We start from the raw sequence: 21945 nt of genomic DNA, 5'->3' as shown, positions 1-21945 counted from the left end.
GCAAAAAAGTGAAATTTATTCCGTATCTTGGTGAAAGTTACAGCGACGTTTCAACCTGCTCTCCTGGTCTTTCTCAAGCATTCTTGTGTATATATATCTCACCCGTCCAGACGTGCGGGGGGGGGGAGATGAGGGGGCGTGGCTTCTTGCTCTGCAGACGTGCGGGGGGGGGGGGAGATGAGGGGGCGTGGCTTCTTGCTCTGCAGACGTGCGGGGGGGGGGGGGGAGATGAGGGGGCGTGGCTTCTTGCTCTGCAGACGTGCGGGGGGAGATGAGGGGGCGTGGCTTCTTGCTCTGCAGACGTGCGGGGGGAGATGAGGGGCGTGGCTTCTTGCTCTGCAGACGTGCGGGGGGAGATGAGGGGCGTGGCTTCTTGCTCTGCAGACGTGCGGGGGGGGGAGATGAGGGGGCGTGGCTTCTTGCTCTGCAGACGTGCGGGGGGGAGATGAGGGGGCGTGGCTTCTTGCTCTGCAGACGTGCGGGGGGAGATGAGGGGGCGTGGCTTCTTGCTCTGCAGACGTGCGGGGGGAGATGAGGGGGCGTGGCTTCTTGCTCTGCAGACGTGCGGGGGGAGATGAGGGGGGCGTGGCTTCTTGCTCTGCAGACGTGCGGGGGGAGATGAGGGGGCGTGGCTTCTTGCTCTGCAGACGTGCAGGGGGGAGATGAGGGGGCGTGGCTTCTTGCTCTGCAGACGTGCGGGGGGGGAGATGAGGGGGGCGTGGCTTCTTGCTCTGCAGACGTGCGGGGGGAGATGAGGGGGGCGTGGCTTCTTGCTCCCCATGCAGACCTGCGTCCTCTGCCTTCACTCCCCCCAGCTGTAGCTTCGGAGAGCTGAGAGGAGGAGACGCGTCTGCACGGGGAGATGCTTACGGCGCTCTGCAGTCTGTATGGAGGGGGCTCGGGATTCCTGCCCGCTCCATACTCTGCAGCCCCCGGCTGTTCTCAGTAGCCGGGAGCCGCCACTAATAGTCAGCAAGCGGCGATTGCCGTGGCTGGCTATTAACCCTTTAGATCGCCGCTGTCAAAGCGGACAGCAGCGTTTAAAAGGGGACATGTGAATGCTCCCTGGTGGGCTAGTGGAGTGGATCGTTCCCCCCCCCCCCCCCCCCGCAGCGCGATCACGGGGAGAGATCCACTATGGAGGTAGCCGGAGGACTTACCTCTGTTCCCTGCTGTCCCGCTCTGTCATTGATGGATCCTGGCTGGACCAGGCTCTATCAATGGATCACAGAGCACACAGATCAATGGAGTTCAATAGAATCTATTCATCTGTCTGAGGAATCTAATGATTCCTCCTATAAGTGTAATAAAGTGTAAAAAAAAAAAAGTTTTACTATAAGTTTGAAAGACACGCATGTTTCATCTGGAGGGCCACAGTTTGAAGACCGCTGCATTAACCCCTTCCGTGTTAAAAGTTCAAATCACCCCCTTTTCCTATATAAAAACATGTAAACATAATAGAAATAAACATATTTGGTATCGCTGCGTGCGTAATTGTACAACCTATTAAAATATAACAATATGTATCCCGTACGGTAAATGTAAAAAAATACCAAACCACAGATTTGCAATTTTTATAATATCCCAGAAAAAAAAGTTAAAAAGTCAGATCAATACCAAAATGGTACCGATACAAAAAACAGATTATGGCGCAAAAAATTGGCCCTCATACAGCCTGGTATGCGGAAAAAAAATAGCTACAGGGGTTAAAAAATGGCAATAAAAAAAATTTTGAAAAAGTTCAGAATTAGTAAAACATGACGTAAACGACACAAATCTGGTATTACTGTAATCAGGCGCCTAAAGTATAAAACTTACATGTTATCTCAACCACAAGGTAAATGGCGCAGAAAAGAGAAACCACCAAATCTGCAAAATTATCTTTTACTATTTCAATTTCACTTCCCCAAATATTTTTTTTGTGGTTTAGAGAATATGTTATTAAAAAATGAAAAGATATCCTTATAGCAGGTAGGTATCCTTATAGCAGGTAGGTATCCTTATAGCAGGTAGGTATCATTATAGCAGGTAGGTATCATTATAGCAGGTAGGTATCATTATAGCAGGTAGGTATCATTATAGCAGGTAGGTATCCTTATAGCAGGTAGGTATCCTTATAGCAGGTAGGTATCCTTATAGCAGGTAGGTATCATTATAGTAGGTAGTTATGGCTATTATAGGGCGAGGAGGAAAAAATAAGAGCGTAAAAGTGAAAATTGGCCGGGATAAGAGGATCGTCATGAGGGACAAGTAGATTCTACTCCATTTTAGTCCCGTGGACAAGTAGTTTTTTCATAAAATTTCCCACCCCTGTCCGATGATATTTATACCTGGAAGGGGGGGGGGATGGATGGTATTTATACCTGGAGGGGGGGGGGGGGATGGATGGTATTTATACCTGGAGGGGATGGATGGTATTTATACCTGGAGGGGGGGGGGGTGGATGATATTTATACCTGGATGGAGGGGGATGGATGATATTTATACCTGGAGGGGGGGGGGGATGGATGATATTTATACCTGGATGGAGGGGGATGGATGATATTTATACCTGGAGGGGGGGGGGGGGGATGGATGGTATTTATACCTGGAGGGGATGGATGGTATTTATACCTGGAGGGGGGGGGGGGTGGATGATATTTATACCTGGAGGGGGGGGGGGATGGATGGTATTTATACCTGGAGGGGATGGATGATATTTATACCTGGAGGGGGGGGGGGGGGATGGATGGTATTTATACCTGGAGGGGATGGATGGTATTTATACCTGGAGGGGGGGGGGGGTGGATGATATTTATACCTGGATGGAGGGGGATGGATGATATTTATACCTGGAGGGGGGGGGGGATGGATGATATTTATACCTGGATGGAGGGGGATGGATGATATTTATACCTGGAGGGGGGGGGGGTTGGATGATATTTATACCTGGGGGGGGGGGGGGGGATGGATGATATTTATACCTGGAGGGGGTGGGTGGGATGGATGATATTTATATCTGAGGGGGGGGGGGGGTTTGGATGATATTTATACCTGGATGGAGGGGGATGGATGATATTTATACCTGGAGGGGGTGGGTGGGATGGATGATATTTATATCTGAGGGGGGGTTGGATGATATTTATACCTGGAGGGGGGGGGGGGATGGATGATATTTATATCTGAGGGGGGGGGGGTTGGATGATATTTATACCTGTAGACCTTTATTTTCCCCCTGTGCTTATTCTCATCTCACATACTGCAGAATGGAGCTCCGCTTTGCATCTTGCCCCTGACTTGTTTCGCTCATTGATTCCCCATTGTTGTGTTTTAGGTGTCATCAGGGGCATCTCGGCCCTTTTTAGCCCTTCGTATTATTGGAGTTTTTTTTTCTCTCTTTCAGTCATCAGTCGCTCAATGGCTGCTCTTTCCGTCCACTCAGACCCCTTTACTGAGGTTGGAGTTTCTCCTGTAAAGCCGCTGTCTCAGAGGGTGGTGCGGCATGCCCTGGCGATCATGCATCTTCTCATCACAGAGGTGGGTACTGCGGGGTCTGGGTCACATGACTAATCATCCATTATTTACTCCCCCAATATTTGCACTGGTGCTTGATGCCTGTGACATGCAGATCAATGGGCGATCCCCTATGGAAGTAGCGGGAGGGCTCTCCTTTCCTTCCCTGGCTTTCTTGGATCTGTAATTGATTGAGCCTGTCTGGCGCACAGAGGACACAGATCAATGGAGTTCTATAGGGTCTAATGATTGCTTCTAAAAGTCCCTTAGGGAATAATAAAGTGTGTTTAAAAAAAAAAAAAATGAAGAAAGTGAAAGTATCAAAAACACATTGACACCTTCCATATTAAAAGTTCACATCACACCCCCCCTCCTTTTCCCATTTTCCATACAAAAAAACTGGTAAAAATAAATATTTTGTATTGCCGCATGCCTAATTTTCCCAACTGTTAAAATATAACCTTAAATATCCTGTACGGTCAATGGCATAAACATTTAAAAAAAAAAAAAATACTAAACCACGTGATTGCGTTTTATTTTTATTTTTTTTTATAACATCATATCCAGAAAAAATTAAAAAGCAATCAAAAAGTCTGATCAATACCAAAATAAAATGTTATAGGGGGCAGAAACTGGCAATAAAATAAAAATAACCCAAAAAAACATGTCGGAAACTAAACAAATTTGGTATTGCTGTAATCAAGGTGACCTAAAGTATCTAAATACTATGTATAAATGGTGTAAAAAATAAAACCCCCAAATTTGCTAAATTGCGTGTTTTTTATATTTTATTTTTTTTCAATTTCACCTCAAAAATATGTCATTTTTTAGTTTAGTTTTTTAGCATATGTTATGAAAAATAAAAGATGTCATTACAAAGTACAATTGGCCCCGCAAACAACAAGCCGGATGGAACAATAGGAGTTATTGCAATTATAGGGTGAGGAGGTGCTAATAATTTTGTGTACCAGGACACGTGCATCGTCATGAGGGACAAGTAGATTGTGCTCCGTTTTAGCACCTTGGACAAGTAGTTTTATTTTTAATTAAATCTCCATTCCCCTGGTTGGTAGATTACCAGAAACTAATGTTCCCAGGGGGTCTGCCTCCATAGTAGTAACTGGGGGTCTACATTTATAGTAGTAACTGGGGGTCTACATACATGTGCAATGCCTGAAGTAGCTCCCGGAGCCGAGGGCCCCATAATTGTTGTCACCTGGCCCTTCTCTAGTCTAGTATAAAAATCGTTGTCTAGAGGGTGCGGATGTCCTGTCAACCTTCTGCCGGCCCTGTGATGTTGGGCTCAGGAACAATGATGCCTGGTACTGCTCAGTGTTGGGTTGGCATCTGATGCTGGTCCTGTTGTCTGGTGCTGCCCCATTTTGGATTGACCTTTGGTGTTGTACTTGTGTGGCATCTGCTGTTGGGTTCAGTGACTGTAATGACTGGTGCTGCCTCCTGTTAAGATGAAGTTTGGTTCTGCCCAGTGTTGTGTTGACAGCTAATGCTGGTCATGTGTGGCATGTGGTGCTCCCCCTGTGTTGGGTTTTTATCTTGTGCTTTTCTCACTGTAGGTTGGGCAGTGGTGTCAGTGTCTCCACTATAGGAATGATTGTATGTCATTGGTGATGCTTATTGCGTTTTCTTCAGGGGGATCCGGTGACTACAGGGGACACAGCGCTGCATCGGTCACTAGATCAGCGAACCGAAGACAAGAAGTTTGCCATTGACCAAATCATGAAGCTGGTTTTGGGAATCCTGCACCTACTGAACGAGGTCAGTGCCTCTAATGATGTCATCACTGTGGGGATCAGTTTACTATTATGCATTATAAGATATGTGGGTTCAGGCTGCAATTATTACACTGAGGGCCAGTGATTATGGTCAGTATAATTACACTGAGGGCCTGTGATTAGGGTCAGTATAATTACACTGAGGGCCGGTGATTAGGGTCAGTATAATTACACTGAGGGCCGGTGATTAGGGTCAGTATAATTACACTGAGGGCCTGTGATTAGGGTCAGTATAATTACACTGAGGGCCGGTGATTAGGGTCAGTATAATTACACTGAGGGCCGGTGATTAGGGTCAGTATAATTACACTGAGGGCCGGTGATTAGGGTCAGTATAATTACACTGAGGGCCGGTGATTAGGGTCAGTATAATTACACTGAGGGCCGGTGATTAGGGTCAGTATAATTACACTGAGGGCCGGTGATTAGGGTCAGTATAATTACACTGAGGGCCGGTGATTAGGGTCAGTATAATTACACTGAGGGCCGGTGATTAGGGTCAGTATAATTACACTGAGGGCCGGTGATTAGGGTCAGTATAATTACACTGAGGGCCGGTGATTAGGGTCAGTATAATTACACTGAGGGCCGGTGATTAGGGTCAGTATAATTACACTGAGGGCCGGTGATTAGGGTCAGTATAATTACACTGAGGGCCGGTGATTAGGGTCAGTATAATTACACTGAGGGCCGGTGATTAGGGTCAGTATAATTACACTGAGGGCCGGTGATTAGGGTCAGTATAATTACACTGAGGGCCGGTGATTAGGGTCAGTATAATTACACTGAGACTACTTCAGAGGACAAAAGGTAAGCGGCACCAGCAACCAATATCTTAATCCACCTATGGACCAAAGACAGCTGTGGGGGTCTGAGATCAACAACCCGCGGCGGTGCTAGGACGGAAGGTAAGTGTCAATAAATAGTACGATCAAAGAAAAAACTAATCCTGCACTCACCGCACAGTATCGCGGCCTCGGATTCCGGACCTCCTCGGATGGCGTGGGAGTAGCAGCCGCTGCTGACAGCGCTCAGAAATGGGCAACAGCCGGCGGTTTCGCATTACAATCAACGCTTCTTCCGGCCCAATGACAACGTCATTGCGCTGGTTTTTTATCAGGTGATTACTGAATCATGTGACCAGGTGACGTGAACGGTGCAGAATCAAATAAGGAAGGAAAATAACGTAAGTATAACTAATACCTTAAACCAAAACGTAATAAACACTATTACTTATTAATTGTAGCACTTTTTATAAAAAGGGGGACATGTCTAGTCTGTCATTTAATCCAAGCGGACCTTGAGCTTCTAAGCGCAAGATCCACTTGGCCTCAGCTTGCAGCAGAGCCTGCCTTCTATTCATGTTGTTGCGGAACGATGTAACCAGTTCTATTCCTCCAAATCGGATAGCGGCACAGTTTCCATTATGTTCGGATCGCATGTGTTCTACAAATCGAGAGGAACCACCTCCTTTTTTTACCGAATCTACATGCTCTCGGATCCTTATCCGTAATGGTCTTTCTGTTTTTCCAACATAAAAGTTGCCACATATACAGAGCAAAAAATAAACTACAAAACTACTGCGACAGGTAATTAACTCCTTCGTCCTAATTGTATGGCCCCCCAGCAGTAGTGTGTTTGAATTAATATTCATGCTGCATTGGGTACATGATCCACATTTCCTTTTGGAAAGGGGGTAGTTAACCAGGTTTCTTGACCTTTCTTCTTCTTAATTTGTTTTGATTTGTTTTTCAGGAATTCTTGAATTGTACCATTCTTTCTAAAAGTAACAATAGGTCTATTTATTGCTGTATCTTGTATATCAGGGTCTGCAAGCAGAAGATGCCAATTACTAGATATAGCTGTTTTAATCATGGAATTCAAAGGGCTATTCTTGAAAGCAAATATTAATCTTTTTATTAGCTGGGTTGGTCGTCTTAGAACAATTTTTACTTTTAATAAGATCAGTCGTATTTTTAGATTCGGCTTTTCTATATGCTTGATTAACAATATTAGCAGGATAGCCCCTCGCTCTTAACTTTCTGATAATTAAGCAGCTTGTTTTTTAAAACAATCATCTTCAGAATTATTTTTCCTTAATTTCAGGAATTGACTGTATGGGATCCCGTCTTTGACTTGTTTCGGGTGTGACCTACCATAATGCAGGATGGCATTTTTTGCCACAGGTTTTCTGTAACCTTCAGAGATCAATTGGCCGTTTTTTACCAATAATCGCAGATCGAGAAACTCGAGAGTATCTCCTCCATACACACTTGTAAACTGCATATTCATTTTGTTCTCCACATTGAGGAAAGACACAAAATCCTTAAACTCTGATTGGGTCCCCTCCCAGACCACTAACACGTCATCCATATATCTCATATACGCCTTCAGATGTCCGATAAAAGGGTTTTTGGTACTGTAAATATATTGTTTCTCAAAAATAGATAGAAAGAGGTTAGCATATGAACATGAGGTCGGGCTCCCCATGGCAGTCCCTGTGCGTTGTCTGTACCATGGTGTATCAAATTTAAAGGTATTGTTGGTAAGTATAAACATTAATGCATCACAGATAAAGTTGATGTATGTCGGATTCTTATCTGTCTGATTAAGTATTGTGCGGACGGCCTGCACACCCGCATCGTGAGGAATGCGGGTGTTCAAAGCCTCCACATCAATGGATGCTAAAGTGTAAGAACTCTGCCAACAAAAATCCTGCACAAATCTCAATACATCCCCTGTATCTTTTAAATAGGCTGGCATCTCAATCAGTAGTGGGCGTAATGCCCAGTCCACATATTTTGAAAGATGCTCAGTAATTGAGCCCATTCCAGCCACAATGGGCCTACCTGGGGGGGAGGTATGGGATTTGTGCACCTTTGGGAGTAGATACCATTATCCAATATCAGGGATGGCTCCTGAAGAGTTGGAATTTAGTAGAATATTAGCTAATTTAGCAGCAGGAGAACCTGATCCACAAGAGAGTGTTCAGACTCAGTCATCACGGTTTACAGGGGGAGTTCCTTCTTCTTTTAATCCTCCTGTTATCCCAGGAAGTCCCATAGATTTGTTTAGTAAAGCAGTCAGAAATTAGATGAAAGCACTAATATACCCACAAGCCACTTGTAACATCTCCCAAAAAGAAAAAAAAGGTTTGGTCTGGATCGCAGAACGGGAAGATCTTATAGTATCCAGAGCCGACAAAGGAGGAAGTATTGTAGTGTGGTCTCAGGAACAATATAATAAAGAAGCAATTCGCCAGTTACAGGATGTGGTTACTTATGAAAAACTAGTTGCGAACCCTACTATCAGAACTAAAGAAAGATTGAGGTCATTTCTTAGGGGGCATGTGGAATCGGGAGCAATAGATACAAGACTGGCTGAACGGTTGATACCTGAAAATCCTAAGGACCCTAAATGGTATCTACTTCCAAAGGTGCACAAATCCCATACCTCCCCCCCCAGGTAGGCCCATTGTGGCTGGAATGGGCTCAATTACTGAGCATCTTTCAAAATATGTGGACTGGGCATTACGCCCACTACTGATTGAGATGCCAGCTTATCTAAAAGATACAGGGGATGTATTGAGATTTGTGCAGGATTTTTGTTGGCAGAATTCTTATACTTTAGCATCCATGGATGTGGAGGCTTTGTACACCCGCATTCCTCATGATGCGGGTGTGCAGGCCGTCCGCACAATACAACGCACATATGCTAACCTCTTTCTATCTATTTTTGAGAAACAATATATTTACAGTACCAAAAACCCTTTTATCGGACATCTGAAGGCGGATATGAGTTATATGGATGACGTGTTAGTGGTCTGGGAGGGGACCCAATCCGAGTTTGAGGATTTTGTCTTTCCTCAATGTGGAGAACAAAATGAAAATGCAGTTTACAAGTGTGTATGGAGGAGATACTCTCGAGTTTCTTGATCTGCGATTATTGGTAAAAAACGGCCAATTGATCTCTGAAGGTTACAGAAAACCTGTGGCAAAAAATGCCATCCTGCATTATGATAGTTCACACCCGAAACAAGTCAAAGACGGGATCCCATACAGTCAATTCCTGAGATTAAGGAAAAATAATTCTGAAGATGATTGTTTTAAAAAACAAGCTGCTTAATTATCAGAAAGTTAAGAGCGAGGGGCTATCCTGCTAATATTGTTAATCAAGCATATAGAAAAGCCGAATCTAAAAATACGACTGATCTTATTAAAAGTAAAAATTGTTCTAAGACGACCAACCCAGCTAATAAAAAGATTAATATTTGCTTTCAAGAATAGCCCTTTGAATTCCATGATTAAAACAGCTATATCTAGTAATTGGCATCTTCTGCTTGCAGACCCTGATATACAAGATACAGCAATAAATAGACCTATTGTTACTTTTAGAAAGAATGGTACAATTCAAGAATTCCTGAAAAACAAATCAAAACAAATTAAGAAGAAGAAAGGTCAAGAAACCTGGTTAACTACCCCCTTTCCAAAAGGAAATAGGAAATGTGGATCATGTACCCAATGCAGCATGAATATTAATTCAAACACACTACTGCTGGGGGGCCATACAATTAGGACGAAGGAGTTAATTACCTGTCGCAGTAGTTTTGTAGTTTATTTTTTGCTCTGTATATGTGGCAACTTTTATGTTGGAAAAACAGAAAGACCATCACGGATAAGGATCCGAGAGCATGTATATTCGGTAAAAAAAGGAGGTGGTTCCTCTCGATTTGTAGAACACATGCGATCCGAACATAATGGAAACTGTGCCGCTATCCGATTTGGAGGAATAGAACTGGTTACATCGTTCCGCAACAACATGAATAGAAGGCAGGCTCTGCTGCAAGCTGAGGCCAAGTGGATCTTGCTCTTAGAAGCTCAAGGTCCGCTTGGATTAAATGACAGACTAGACATGTCCCCCTTTTTATAAAAAGTGCTACAATTAATAAGTAATAGTGTTTATTACGTTTTGGTTTAAGGTATTAGTTATACTTACGTTATTTTCCTTCCTTATTTGATTCTGCACCGTTCACGTCACCTGGTCACATGATTCAGTAATCACCTGATAAAAAACCAGCGCAATGACGTTGTCATTGGGCCGGAAGAAGCGTTGATTGTAATGCGAAACCGCCGGCTGTTGCCCATTTCTGAGCGCTGTCAGCAGCGGCTGCTACTCCCACGCCATCCGAGGAGGTCCGGAATCCGAGGCCGCGATACTGTGCGGTGAGTGCAGGATTAGTTTTTTCTTTGATCGTAATAATTACACTGAGGGCCGGTGATTAGGGTCAGTATAATTACACTGAGGGCCGGTGATCAGGGTCAGTATAATTACACTGAGGGCCGGTGATTATGGTAATTATTATTACACTGAGGGCCGGTGATTAGGGTCAGTATAATTACACTGAGGGCCGGTGATTAGGGTCAGTATAATTACACTGAGGGCCGGTGATTAGGGTCAGTATAATTACACTGAGGGCCGGTGATTAGGGTCAGTATAATTACACTGAGGGCCGGTGATTAGGGTCAGTATAATTACACTGAGGGCCGGTGATTAGGGTCAGTACAATTACACGGAGGGCCGGTGATTAGGGTCAGTACAATTACACTGAGGGCCGGTGATTATGGTCAGTATAATTACACTGAGGCCCGGTGATTATTGTAATTATTAACCTGTTAGGGACGAAGGGCGTATGCATACGCCCTTGCGTCCTGGTACTTAAGGATGAAGGGTGTATCCATACGCCCGTGGGAATTTAGGTCCCCGCCGTGCGGGGACCGGACCGGGGTGACTGCTGATATCGATCAGCAAGCACCTCGCGCAAATGCCCAGGGTGGTCATCAGACCCCCTTATGTCAGCGATCGGCGCAAATCGCAAGTGAATTCACACTTGCGATTTGCGGCGATTACGGGTCTATGGTGACCCGGAATATAAGGGGGATCGCGGTTGTCTAAGACGCCTACGATCCCCCTGAAGGGATAGGAGTGAGGTGGCAGGGGTGCCACCCCTCCTATCCCTGCTATTGGTGGTCTAGACGCGACCACCAATAGCAGATCCGGGACGGGGGGGGGTTAACTTTCGTTTTCCCCGTTCTGCCCACCCACAATAGGCGGGGCAGAACGGGGAACGGAAGGTGACCGGCGCCGAAGATCCACTTACCTGTCCGGAGGCAGCGGGCGACGGTGATCAGCGGGCGGCAATGTCGTGCGGCAGAGGACTGCTCCCTGGATCCTACGGAAGCCGGAAAGTTGCCTAGCAACATCTGGAGGACTACAGTGGTCTCTAACCTGTAGCCCTCTAGATGTTGCAAAACTACAACTCCCAGCATGCCCAGACAGCTGTTTGCTGTTTGGGCATGCTGGAATATGTAGTTTTGCAACAGCTGGAGGACTGCAGTTTGAGACCACTATACAGTGGTCTCTAAACTGTATCCCTCCAGATCTTGCAAAACTACAACTCCTAGCATGCCCAAACAGCTTTTTGGTGTCTGGGCATGCTGGGATTTGTAGTTTTGCACATTTGGAGGGTCACAGTTTGGAGATCGCTGTGCAATGGCCTATAAACTGTAGCCCTCCAGATGTTGCAAAGCTGCAAATACCAGCATGCCCAAACAGCAAACAGCTGTCAGCATGCTGGGAGTTGTAGTTGCGTACCTCCAGCTGTTGCATAACTACATCAGCTTGGAAAATACTGAGTTAGGTAACAGAACCTAACTGAAGGTTTTCCAACCAGTGTGCCTCCAGCTGTTGCAAAAGTACAACTCCTTAGTTAGTACATGCTGGGAGTTGTAGTTTTAAAACAGCTGGAGGTTTGCCCCCCCATGTGAACGTACAGGGTACATTCACACGGGCAGGTTTACAGTAAGTTTCCTGCTTCAAGTTTCGGCTGCGCAAATTTTTCGCTGCAGCGCAAACTCCTAGCGGGAAACTCACCGTAACACGCCAGTGCGAATGTACCCTAAAAACACTACACTAACACATAATAAAGGGTAAAACACTACATATACTCCCCCTTACACTGTCCCACCCAATAAAAATGAAAAACGTATTGTACGGCAGTGTTTCCAAAACGGAGCCTCCAGCTGTTGCAAAACAACTCCTAGCATTTCTGGACAGCCACTGACTGTCCAGGCATGCTGGGAATTTAGCAACAGTTGGAGGCACCATGTTTGGGAATCACTGGTGTAGAATGCCCCTATGTCCACCCCTATGCAATCCCTAATTTAGTCCTCAAATGCGAATGGCGCTCTCTCACTTCGGAGCCCTGTCGTATTTCAAGGAAACAGTTTAGGGCCACATATGCGATATTTCCGTACTCGGGAGAAATTGCACTACAAATTTTGGGGGCTTTTTCTCCTTTTACCCCTTATGAAAAGGAAAAGTTGGGGGCTACACCAGCCTGTTGGTGTAAAAAAAAAAAAAAAATAATTTTACACTAACATGCTGGTGTTGCCCCCATACTTTTTATTTTCACAAGCGGTAAAAGGAAAAAAAGACCCCCAAAATTTGTAACGCAGTTTCTCCTGAGTACGGAAATACCCCATATGTGGGCGTAAAATGCTCTGCGGGCGCACAACAAGGCTCAGGAGTGAGAGCGCACTATGTACATTTGAAGCCTAAATTGGTGATTTGCACAGGGGTGGCTGATTTTACAGCGGTTCTGACAAAAGCGCATAAAAATAAATACACACACGTGACCCCATTTTGGAAACGACACCCCTCACGGAACGTGACAAGGGGTATAGGGAGCCTTAACACCCCACAGGTGTTTGATGAATTTTCATTAAATTTGGTTGGGAAAATGAAAAAGATTTTCAAAAAAATGCTGGTGTTACCCTAAATTTTTCATTTTCACTAGAGAAAATAGGAAAAAAAGCCCCCCAAAATTTGTAACCCCATTTCCTCTAAGAAAATACCCCAAATGTGGATGTAAAGTGCTCTGCGGGCGAACTACAATGCTCAGAAGAGAAGGAGCGCCATTGGGATTTTGAAGAGAAAATTTGTCCGGAATTGAAGGCCACGTGTGTTTACAAAGCCCCCATAGTGCCGGAACAATGGACCCCCCACATGTGACCCCATTTTGGAAACTACACCCCTCATGTAATGTAATAAGGGGTACAATGAGCATTTACGACCCACAGGTGTCTGACAGATTTTTGGAACAGTGGTCCGTGAAAATGAAAAATGTAATTTTTCATTTGCTCAGCCCACTGTTCCAAAGATCTGTAAAACACCAGTGGGGTGTAAATACTAACTGCACCCCTTATTAAATTCTGTGAGGGGTGTAGTTTCCAAAATGGGGTCACATGTGGGGGGTTCACTGTTCTGGCACCACGGGGGGCTTTGTAAACGCACATGGCCCGACTACTATTCCAAACGAATTCGCTTTCCAAAAGCTCAATGGCGCTCTTTCTCTTCTGAGCATTGTAGTTCGCCAGCAGAGCATTTTACGTCCTAACATGGGGTATTTCCATACTCTGAAGAGATGGGGTTACAAATTTTGGGGGGCATTTTCTCCCATTTACCTTTTGTAAAAATGGTAAATTTGGGGAAAAAACTGCACTTTAGTGAAAAATGTTTTTTTTTATTTACACATACGATTTTAACGAAAAGTCGTCAAACACCTTTGAGGTGTTAAGGCTCACTGGACCCCTTGTTACGTGCCTTGAGGGGTGTAGTTTCCAAAATGGTATGCCATGTGGGGTTTTTCTGCTGTTCTGGCATCATAGGGGCTTTCTAAATGTGACATGCCCCCCAAAAACCATTTCCGGAAAATTCACTCTCCAAAATCCCATTGTTGCTCCTTCCCTTCTGAGCCCTTTACTGCACCCACCGAACACTTGACCTACAAATATGACGTATTTTCTTAATCGAAAGAAATTTGGGTTACAAATTTTGGGGGGCTTTTTCTCCTGTTACCACTTGTAAAAATTCAAAAACTGGGTCTACATGAACATGCAAGTGTAAAAAATGAAGATTTTGAATTTTCTCCTTCACTTTGCTGCTATTCCTGTGAAACACCTAAAGGGTTAACAAACTTACTGAATGTCATCTTGAATACTTTGAGGGGTGCAGTTTTTATAATGGGGTCATTTGTGGGGTATTTCTAATTTGAAGGCCCTTCAAATCCACTTCAAATCTGAACTGGTCCCTGAAAAACTCCGATTTTGAAAATTTTGTGAAAAATTGCAAAATTGCTGCTGAATTTGAAGCCTCTGATGTCTCCAAAAGTAAAAAACATGTCAAATTTATGATGCAAACATAAAGTAGACATATTGTATATAATATAAAGATATTTCCTGTATGATGCAAACATAAAGCAGACATATTGTATATGTGAATCAATATATCATTTACTTGGAATATCTATTTTCCTTACAAGCAGAGAGCTTCAAAGTTAGAAAAATGCAAAATTTTCACATTTTTCATCAAATTTTAGAATTTTTCACCAAGAAATGATGCAAGTATCGACGAAAATTTACCACCACCATAAAGTAGATTATGTCACGAAAAAACCTTCTCGGAATCAAATTTATAAGTAAAAGCATCAGAGTTATTAATGCTTAAAGTGACTGGTCAGATTTGCAAAAAATGCTCCCATCCTTAGGGTCATAATGGGCTCTGTCCCCAAGGGGTTAATACACGGAGGGCCGGGGATTATGGTAATTATTACTCGGAGGGCCGGTGATTATGGTAATTATTAATACGCGCAGGGCTGGTGATTGCCTGGGAACTTCCTCACGCTGCGGTTGGTCTCCTCATTTTCAGGGCCCTTCATCTCCTGAACAGGCCATGAACTTGTCAGATGAAGATTGGGCACATCTGGAGAGAGAGCAGCGGGAACTGTACAGCGACCTCCTGACCGACAATGAGCAGACGCTGCAGAACCTCGGTAATGACTCCTGATGACCTCACCGCTGATGTCATTGATATACTAAATATATTGTGGTGCTGTCATGGGGGGAGTTTGTAGGGATAAGGCTTGGTGTTGGGGGACGTACAATGTTGGCAGAATAAGCACTTATGTTTTACACCAAGGGTGGATCAGAAGGTGAAAGCTGATTGGCACAGAGATGGTAGTGCGGTCCTAATGTTCCCTCCATCTGTATCTAGATTAGGGATCGACCGATTATCGGTTTGGCCGATATTATCGGCCGATAATCACGATTTTGGGCATTACCATTGCCTCCCCCATCCCCGGTTTTATAATTACCTGTTCCCGGGGCCCACGCTATTTCTGGCTCCTGCTGCGTCCTGCGTTACGCTGTGCGCAATGACGAGTGAAGTGACGTGCACAACGTGACGTCACCCTTGGTGCACACAGTGACAGCTCAGGAGGACGCCACCAGAGCCAGATGTAGAGTGGACCCCGGGCCCAGGTAATTATAAAACTGGGGGTGGGGGGTGCGACGCGGAGCGATGTGGCGGTGGGGGGAGCGGTGCGGGGGTGGCGGTGATAGGACTCAGGACCCCCGGACAGGCAGGGGGAGAGTAGCGGGTGGCGGCGGCGGTCTATGGCACCGCAAAAGCCACTGCAGTGCATTGTTTTAAAGCGTCCACTTTAAATCAATGATCTGCAGCCGTGTTGCGGGGGATAAATAGCCGATAACTTATACCGGAATATCGGTATAAGTTATCGGCCCTAACCTCCACCGTTTATCGGTATCGGGCCTAAAAAAACGATATCGGTCGATCCCTAATCTAGATTTGTGCAGGGCCTGGACCGGGCTGGAGACCATACTGTTCTTGCATTGTATGCATCTCCCTCCCTCAGTGAAACGTTGCTACTTGATAGATTGTGGGATCTTTTTTGTGCAGGGTCCTTCAATGTAAAAACAGAGACTGTATCGGGAATGGAGAGAGAAGACGTTGGGAGCACAGAAACTCCTCTAAGTAAGGAGGCTGCCAGTGACCCGAATGGAAAACTAGATCCCTACTCTGATCCCTCTGGGAGTCCGGTTTCTAGCCAGCCCCATACTTTCCTGCACCCCCTAAAGGATGGTGGCCATTCCTTCCATGAGTCTTCAGATCGAACAAGTGTGTATGGAAGTCATTCTGCTGCCCTCTCAGGCTTCCAGAAGGCAGGTCCTAACCCCTGCAAGGATCCCTATGGGACCATATTCCCAGATGCCTCAAGTGTCAGTCAGAACTCCATGCTCAGCAGCTATGGCGAGGCCTATGCCAGCGCCACCACGGATCACTTTGCAGGTAGGTAATGCAGCAGATGTTGTGGTGCTTCAATGCAGTGTTTGCAGATGGAGTTGTTGGGATACGTTTTGGGGGGTGTATTTTATATATAATTTGAGTACACACACACACATACAATCTGTCTTACAGCTGATGTAATTATGGAAGTGGGTAAACAGTTGGGTGATGGGAGTTGGACCCCTGCTGATCTTATATTCATGGCCTATATCAGTAACTGGACATCAGTTTTAATGTGGGGCTTGTTCTTCAGCCTGTAGATATTAGGCATACAATTGTTTCCTAGATACAGCTGGGAGGGCCCTGGTGGGGTCTACCCCCTACATCTCAATCTTGTTACTGACCCAGCATACACTTTTGAGAAGGGTTAAGCTCTTCTGAGAGTTTGAGGAGGTCCATATCATTAGGAGCACTAGAAGCAGCCGCCTGCTGAGGGGCCTATAGCCATGACCACTTGTGTACATCAAAGCCCAGTAGGGCTAGGGTCTGTTCATCCCAATGGGGTTGTACCAGCCTTTACCCAGGTTAATCAGACCTTCAACTCCACTGACCAGCTCTCTCCATAGTATGCCAACCCCAGGCTAAAACCCCAAGCGGGCATTTTATACAGAATTATTGGCCTTGAGAACAGCATGTTTATTCCTGGTAGAATAAGAACCAGCAGCACATGACTACTCAAAGTGCACACCAGAAGAAATGCTGGGTACTGTAGTGCTGGTGAGGTGCAGCCTACCTCCGGGGATCGGTGCTGGGTTCCTTGGTGATTACGATCTATGGCTGGACCTTTAGTCTTCTCCTCAGTATCCTCAATGTTCCTGGCTGTTATACTTTTATTCTGCTATAACTGCAGCTCCATTTCCTGACATGTACCCAGCTGGCACACACCAGGTCTCTTAAGGTACTTGCTCCATTGTTACTTGGATCTGACTTATTTCAGTAGGGGCCTCTTAGAAACGTTTTTCCACAATGTATAAGCTCGGTAAACCACAGCCTTGCTGAACTTCATAGTCCTGTAATTCTTGGGTTGGGCCCCAATACCTGAACATGGTGCATATTCCAGTGCTGCATTAAACTTAGTCAGTGAGTGGGGGGGGGGGGGGGGGTGCTGGTCTGCAGTGATTGGGGGGGGGGGGGTTCTGCAGTGATTGGTCTAAAGTCATGGGGGGGTGCTCTGGTCTACAGTGATGTGGGGGGGGGGCGCTGGTCTGCAGTCATGGGGGGGGGGGTCTGCAGTCATGGGGGGGGGGTCTGCAGTGATTAGTCTGCAGTGACGGAGGTGTGTGTGTGTGCGCGCTCTGGTCTGCAGTGATGGGGGGGTCTGCAGTGACGGGGGGATCTGCAGTGATTGGTCTTCAGTCATGGGGGGTGTGTGCTCTGGTCTAGTGATGGGGGGGTGCTGGTCTGCAGTGATTGGGGGGGGTGCGGGTCTGCAGTAAAGGGTAGGATGCAGGTGGGTTAGAATGAACAAAAGATAACTGAGCTGTTGGCCAATTTTCTATCCAAAGCATGGGCAGTCTATAACCTGATGGATCATGTGATCCAGATTACAGTTCTTTACTTCTAGAGTTTGATTAGTTTTACTTACTATTTACTACTGATAAAGGGTATATATAAATATTGTATACTATTCCTCATTCCTTCCTTTTCAAAGTGTTAACAACTTACTCTTGTTTCCCTTTTTAGATTGTACGGTTTAAGTAATTGCCAACACAGGGTTAATAATACAAAGGTTTATTCACTAATAGACTATGTAACTTTAGCTAACATATATACATATCCGTATAATATCAATGTATCTCAGTGTATACGACAATGGTAACTTCAATACATTAACATTATACTGATACAATTTAACCCAATACAATATCTTCCCCACCCACCTAATTACCCACCAATACACAAGCACTCAATCCAGAACAACTTTCTGTCCCTAGAGCTATAGGAGTTTGTGATATACAGTTAACAGGGATGGAAGGGGTTAATGAGTCTTATTAGAGAGGAGTGGGAAGGAGTCTTGGGATAGGAAGGATAGGGTTAGACTGTGGAAGCCAAGAGAGAGTGGAGGTTATTAAGAGATAGAAGTTGGGGGCAAAGGTAGAGGTTGCAGGGAGGAAAGAGGGTGATACTTAGCAGATTATCAGCGGCAGGGCAGCAGTTTGATGATGGATCCTCACTGCCTGTTATGGTGGCTGCCTCTCAGGATCACTTCCTTCCCTCCCATCCAGCTTGGTATATATAGCTAACGTTATACAATATCCTAAGACCCTCCTATCTGGCCAGATATCCCCAGGCACCAACACGGGTTTGGTGGGCCCATACCAGAGAATGTTTGTAGACAATGCCACCTGTGCTTTGGCCTCTCTATGACCTGGCCAGATATCCCAAAGCTACCATGATACCTGCATGAAATCAGGTTAGGTGGGCCCATTCCAGGTTGATTTACAACACATCCCAAAATATGCCCCTGGTCTAATGGCCATTATATTGTGTTTTATGACATGCCCCAAGTCATGTCCTGTTTGTACAACATTTCTATCCTACAAAGGTCTTATATAGGGAATAGTTGATGTGAGATAGAATGATATAAATAGGATTATATGACGCTTCCCTTCACAATCCCCCTATTGTCGGGAACTCGACAATGCAGTTTGGGAAGTGTCATATTGGGATGTATTTACCTCCTCAACCCTGTATGTTGTTGGTAATGTTTCAGGATGGAATGAAGTATAATTTTACATTTAGGTACTTGGACACCACCCATTTCCTCAGGTGCACTTTTACTGCCAGTCATCGTAGCCCACCATCTCTATCCACAGAACACACAGTCTTTGCTTTATTTTCCTTCTTCTTTCTTGGGTCTAGATTGAAGTCCTTTTATTATGAGTCCTAACTTTGCCTGGACATTTTCTTTGTCTGTCAACAGCCTATCCTGATGTTGTCTCCATTCAAGTTCATCTGGTCAGACTCGGGATGGCCTCATTCCCGAGTTAACCTGGGCAGCTTTAACCTTGGCTTGTTACCCAGTCAACATGACAGTCCTTTTTGCTAACACATGTGGCACCACCTTGGTCCTAGCGCAGAGTGGCATCTTTATGACTTGTCGCAGGCAAGGTTTCTCCTTGTCACTTTGATTGAAGTAGGGATTATCATCAGTTTGGTAGTCTCCGTGGACAGATAAGCAGGTCTTTACCAAGGCAGATCAGAGCTCCTAAGTAGTGGGGAATGTCTCAGTACTTAAGGCCTAATTTTGGGGAGGAATACCACCTTCCATTCCCCTGTTGCTGACACTCAATCCATCCCTTATGAACCATACCATTCTGAGGGTTGAAGTGGCAATTTCCTTGAATAATATGGGTACCTTACATGTCCCTATGGATCCGGGCACACCTACAGCACACTTGGGCATAATGGGGACTACCCACAGACAGACAGACACACACACATACACACACACACACACACACACACCCATATACCTTTAAAGAATATTTAAAAACAATACACCCCACCCTAATCAAACAATGGTTATTGATTCTGGTACACATAGAGACTCATGCCAAATAGCATATCTAGTCTACACATCCAAAAACACGTGGGTCACAAACCCTTGTGTAATTGGGCTGCAAATGTAGGTGGTCACCCATTTACACCTAGAGTGTCTATATGTACTCTTTAAAGTAAGCAGCATAGATTAAAAAAAACACATAATTAACATTTACAATAGATTCATAGATTTCTTATAGTATGTAATATTTTGGGGCCACAGGACTGTATCAGTATGTATTATGCCCTTGACCCCTGTCTTCGCAAAAGTTCATGATGCTGTGTCTGGCCGTGCTGTAATTGGTCAGCCAGCCTCTTTGTTCTTCTGTAAATTAAGAAAAGTCCTATATACATGAGGGCAACCAGGATTAGGAGAATGATGATTGGATGAATAAACAAGTTAAAGAAAGATGTGGCTTTTGGGCTGTATCCAAAAAGGCTCTCCCACCAGGACACAGAAGAGTCTCTTTCTAAAGCATGCACAACCCCTGTAATCTTGGTTGTGTCATGTTCTAACTGGATAGTGGCTTGACTCTCCGTCTCTCTCAGCTTCTGCACAATCTTCCCTTCCCTGCAAAAATCTAAAAGAAGACGCTTTAATTCTGTGCCGAAGCCGAGAGGAATCTTCTGAAGCCTCACTGGGGTGTCAGGGCGGATGTCGAGTCTCTTCTCTGGAGTGATTGGAGTTCTTCCTTTTTGATCAGCTACATCAATTCCTAGAACGGGATTAAGGGTACAATATGCTCCTGGGAGGAGTTCTCCTCTTTCGGGGCAGTTAGTGGCATAAACAGCAGAAGATGCATTCCCTCTTTGGTACCAACACCAATATCCCTGACCCAGATATTTAAGGTTGGAAGAAGGGATTAAGCTTGCCTTCATCTCACAAGACCCCTCAGAATTCCAACATTGGTGTCTAAGCACCCGGTCGTACCTATCTTGACAGAGGATAGCATCCTTTCTTCCAACATCATTCTGCATCAAACAGATAAGGATGGCTTCCCTCCTAAGTTTGTATATCTGGGGAGAGTTGTGGATGAAGTACAGTTTGGTTGCTCACTACCACCCCCAGATTGATGGTATTAAACTCCATCCTGATGTTACCAGAGGTGGGCACCAGGGATAATGCTGTACAAGTAAAATTATAACAACCGTGCCACTGAGTTACCCACCATTTAGTATGGTTTACCGCGAAAGAAGGAATGAGGGTACTTCTCGATGGAGGTTAAATGGATAGTAGCCATGGTACAAAGAAGACACAATATGTTTTAGGTTGCCTGAGAGTTCACTTTGGACCTGCGTACATGCCAGGGCGAGCTGAGCTTTGTCTTGCTCCTCTAGAAGACCCACAACTAACCTTCTAAACTTCTCTCGTAGAGCAGAAGACAGAGAGGTTGTAGCATCTATGTGCGAATGTTGTAAACCCTCCAAAATGTGGTTTACATCAAGCTGGGTCTTAAATCCTTCACTGGCATGTCCCGCCAGATCCCCAAGTTTACTCCGCAGGACTTCCAAGTCTATTGTGTTTAAGGCCCCTATTCCCATAGCTCCACCTCCTAAACCCATAGAAATCAAATCTCTTTTCCCCCAGTATGTCCTGTATCTGCGTACTTGCCCTGCCTCTACCCATCCTTTTAACATGTCAATTTGATTAATACCATGATTAGGAAAACCTTTAATGTCTGTTTCCATCTGGATCCTGTCATCTGGTAAGAGATAAGTTATTTAACATGCCTATCCTTACCACCTGAGACTATATGTGAAAATTGAAAAGCTGGAACCACTTCGACTCATCACCTACTCCCCCCCCCCCCCCCCCTTCCCCAACTTATATTGTGTGGTGTTAAGTTGGGGAGGCTTGAGTGGCTTTTGCCTGGTCGATGTGGATCCAAAAGGTTGCCTGCCTTCTATGTGATTT

General features: G+C 45.1%; 1 protein-coding gene across 1 annotated transcript in view; it reads left to right on the top strand.

Moving 5' to 3' along the window:
* The window catches only part of LOC130322574 (zinc finger protein 551-like), a 38787-nt gene that overhangs the window by 3667 nt on the left and 13175 nt on the right, over positions 1–21945 (top strand). Inside the window, exons 2-5 of the mRNA XM_056553107.1 lie at positions 3383–3516; positions 5143–5268; positions 15051–15174; positions 16101–16490. Coding sequence (XP_056409082.1) covers positions 3397–3516; positions 5143–5268; positions 15051–15174; positions 16101–16490 — 760 coding nt within the window. The 5' untranslated portion in view covers positions 3383–3396. The remainder of the gene's footprint in view (positions 1–3382; positions 3517–5142; positions 5269–15050; positions 15175–16100; positions 16491–21945) is intronic.

Source organism: Hyla sarda, unplaced genomic scaffold, assembly GCF_029499605.1.
Source record: "Hyla sarda isolate aHylSar1 unplaced genomic scaffold, aHylSar1.hap1 scaffold_236, whole genome shotgun sequence".
In the NCBI taxonomy this organism is placed as follows: Eukaryota; Metazoa; Chordata; class Amphibia; order Anura; family Hylidae; genus Hyla; species Hyla sarda.
Note: the sequence above shows the minus strand (reverse complement) of the source record. Positions and strands in the feature narration are given on the sequence as shown.